Source organism: Acanthisitta chloris, unplaced genomic scaffold, assembly GCF_000695815.1.
Source record: "Acanthisitta chloris isolate BGI_N310 unplaced genomic scaffold, ASM69581v1 scaffold18197, whole genome shotgun sequence".
In the NCBI taxonomy this organism is placed as follows: Eukaryota; Metazoa; Chordata; class Aves; order Passeriformes; family Acanthisittidae; genus Acanthisitta; species Acanthisitta chloris.
Genome location: NW_008683396.1, coordinates 46,595 through 49,776, shown reverse-complemented (window position 1 = coordinate 49,776; position 3,182 = coordinate 46,595). Strand labels below are relative to the sequence as shown.

Sequence of the window (3,182 nt, the reverse complement as noted above, 5' to 3'; positions counted from 1 at the left end):
ATTGTACTTTTCTCTTTCTACTGAGCATCTCACAAATACTGCAGCAGATGAAATGGGTCTATGCATAGAGGCAGAGTTCATCCCTTAAAAATTGTCTGTGTTGATCCACGGACCTTATTCCTAGAGGAAACTCACTACAACAAGTGTGAGAAAGACTCAGTGAAGGGAGGAGGGAAATTTGTCTGAGTTTTTCTCCAGACCCCACACTTACCAAAGGCTCTAGTTCTTTGCTGTCTATGAGGTTGAGCTCTGTCACGAAGTAATAAAAATGCTTGTAACAGGTATTGACATGTGCCTCAGCCCCCATCAGCACGATACGGTCGAAGTGATGGATGTAGACATGAACAAACACCCGAAAAAGCCGAGAGAGTATCTTCTTGCAGACCTGAAGAAAGTTCTTTGGAAAGGGAACACCTGTGAATAGAGAAGCAGGGTTGTCGTAACCATCCTGTCCTCCTGAGACAAGAGCTTTGGAGCAGAGTGTGAGATTGTAACTGCAAACTAGGTCATGATTTTCTAGGCATCCTTTCCAATCCAGAAGATCACTTAAAGCAAACATTTATCTGATGGCTAGCACCAAAGATTACCAAATCCTTAGGCAACTTTAATGGATCAAGACTGACAGGTACTGATCTTTTTTTTTCTGCATAACTTAATGGAGGAATATCCAGTATTGTAAGGCTCAGAAATCTGATTTTTGCTGCAGTGCACACTGACTGATTAACATCAATGGCTTTACATCATGAGATGGCTGTTCCTCAAACTGACATATACAGAGCCCTTCCTAGAAGTAATAGACACTATTCTGCTTATCTTACTCAACAGTGGCATTTCATAGCATCAAATTTAATAACAAATTTGAAATAACTGACTGAAGGACAGACCCCTTTGCTTCCAACTTTCTGCCAGTTACATGTACCAATCTGATTGCTTCTTTGATAGAAAAACTCTTGAAGCGACACAGGAACAGCCCTTCCAAAACACCTAAGAACTTATACTGCTTTGTAGCTGGAGACTCCAAAGCAGTTGCAAAAGTAACATTTGCTAATAAACAGGCAGACCTTCACAATGTGGCGCCAATAATTTCTTCATTTAAGACTGGTCTTGCATGGTATTGTGTGCCACTGAGCTGCCTCCAAAAGCTTCAAGGTCCATCTCCTTCTATGATTGTCCTAATAAATCAGCCACAGAACACAGTAATTTCAAGTGGCTCTTGGGAATGGACTAGCTTAGATTTTGATCTCTGACTTGTTAAGGAGGCTGTTCTCCATCCTTCAGCTCAGCTACAGCAGCATTTGTCTTAGAATCACAGAATCAGAAAGGTTGGAAGAGATCTGCAAGATCATCCGGTCCAACTAGCCACCTAGCACTACCACTGTAACCCCTAAACCACTAAACCATATTACCCAGTGCCAGATACAGATGCCTCTTCAACACCTCCATGGATGGTGATTCTACCACCTGCCTAGGCAACTTCTTTCAGTGCTTGACAACCCTAACAGTGAAATCTTTTTCTAATATCTAACCTGAGTATCTCCTGTCTACACTTAAGGCCATTTCCTCTAGTCCTCTCACTGCAGTTATGGTAGAAGAGACCATCCCCCAGCTCTCTACAACTCCCTTTCAGGCAGTTGTGGAGAGCAATGAGGTCACACCTGAGCAGCCTCTTCTCAAGACTAAATAAACCCAATTTCCTCAGCCGTTCCTCATATGACATGTTCTAGACCTTTCATGAGTCTCACAGCTCCAGCACCTCAATCCCCTTTTTAAAGTGAGAGGCCCAAAACACAGTACTCAAGGTGTGGCCTCACCAATGCTAAGTACATGACGATGATTGCTTCCTTAGTCCTACTGGCTGCACTATTTTTGATACAGGTCAAGATGCCATTGGCCCTGTGGGCCACCTGGGCACACCATTGGCTCATACTAAGCTGGCTGTGAACCTGCACTCCAAGTGCCTTTCTGCTGAACAGCTCTCAAGCCACTCCTCCCCCAGCCTGTAGCACTGCATGGAGTTGCTGCAACCCAAGTGCAGGACCTGGCACTTCACCTTAGTGAAACTAATGCAGTTGTCCATAGCCCATTGATCAAGTCTGTCCAGGTCAATCTATAGAGTTCGCCTACCCTTGAGCAGATCAATACTCCCACACAACTTAGTGTCATCTGCAAATTTACTGAGGGTGCACTCAATGCCTATGTCCAGCTCATCAATAAAAATGTTAAATATCACCAGCCCCAAAACTGAGCCCTGGGGGATACCACTAGTGACTGGCTGCCAATTGGATTTAGCTCCATTAATCACAACTCTATGAGCCTGGCCATCCAGCCAGTTCTTTACCCACTGAAGAGTCCACCCATCCAAGCCATGAGCAGTCAGTTTGTCTAGGAGGATGCTGTGGGAGACAGTGTAAAACACCTTACTGGAGTCTAGAAATACTACATCCACAGCCTTTCCCTCATCCACTAAGCAGGTCACTTTGTCATAGTAGGAGACCAGGTTGGTCAAACAGGACCATTCTTTCATAAATCCATGTTGGACGGCCTGATCCCCTGGTTGTCTTGCATATGCCATGTAATGGAAGTCAGGATGATCTCTTCCATAGCTCTGACTGGAACCAAGGTTAGACTTACAGGCCTGTAGTTCTCCAGATCATTCTTCTGACCCTTCTTGTAGATGGATGTTACATCTGCTGATTTCCAGTCAGGTAGAACTTCTCCAGTTAATGAGGACTATTGGTAGATGATTGAGTGGCTTGGCAAATTCTTTCAACAGTTCCCTCATTACTGGGATGGATCCCATATGGGCCCATAGACTTGTGTCTAATTGGCACAGTAAGTCATTAACCATCTCCTCCTGGATTATGGGGGCTCCTCATCCCTAAATTCCAGCTCTAGGGGCTGGGTATCCTGAGAACAACTGGTCTTGATGTTAAACACAGAGGCAAAGGCAGCATTAGGTACCTCTGCCTTTTCCTCATTCCCTGTCACTACACTACCCTCTGCATTCAACAAATGATGGAGACACTCCTTGACCCTCCTTTTGATGTCAGTGTATTTATAGGAACTTTTTTGGTGGTCCTTAACTGTAGCAGCCAAATCAAGTTCTAGTTGGGCTCTGGCCCTTCAAATCTTCTCCCTGTATGACCTGGCAACATCCTTACCGTCCCCCCAAACTACATGAC

The 3,182-nt window shown here is 44.7% G+C and overlaps 1 protein-coding gene across 1 annotated transcript in view; it reads right to left on the bottom strand.

Moving 5' to 3' along the window:
• Nucleotides 1–211: 211 nt before the first annotated feature.
• MOB3B (MOB kinase activator 3B) overlaps nt 212–3,182 on the bottom strand; it is a gene marked incomplete at its 3' end in the record, with an annotated part of 30,331 nt that continues 27,360 nt past the window's right edge. Inside the window, exon 2 of the mRNA XM_009078925.1 lies at nt 212–414. Within this exon, the coding sequence (XP_009077173.1) occupies nt 212–414 (203 nt within the window). The remainder of the gene's footprint in view (nt 415–3,182) is intronic.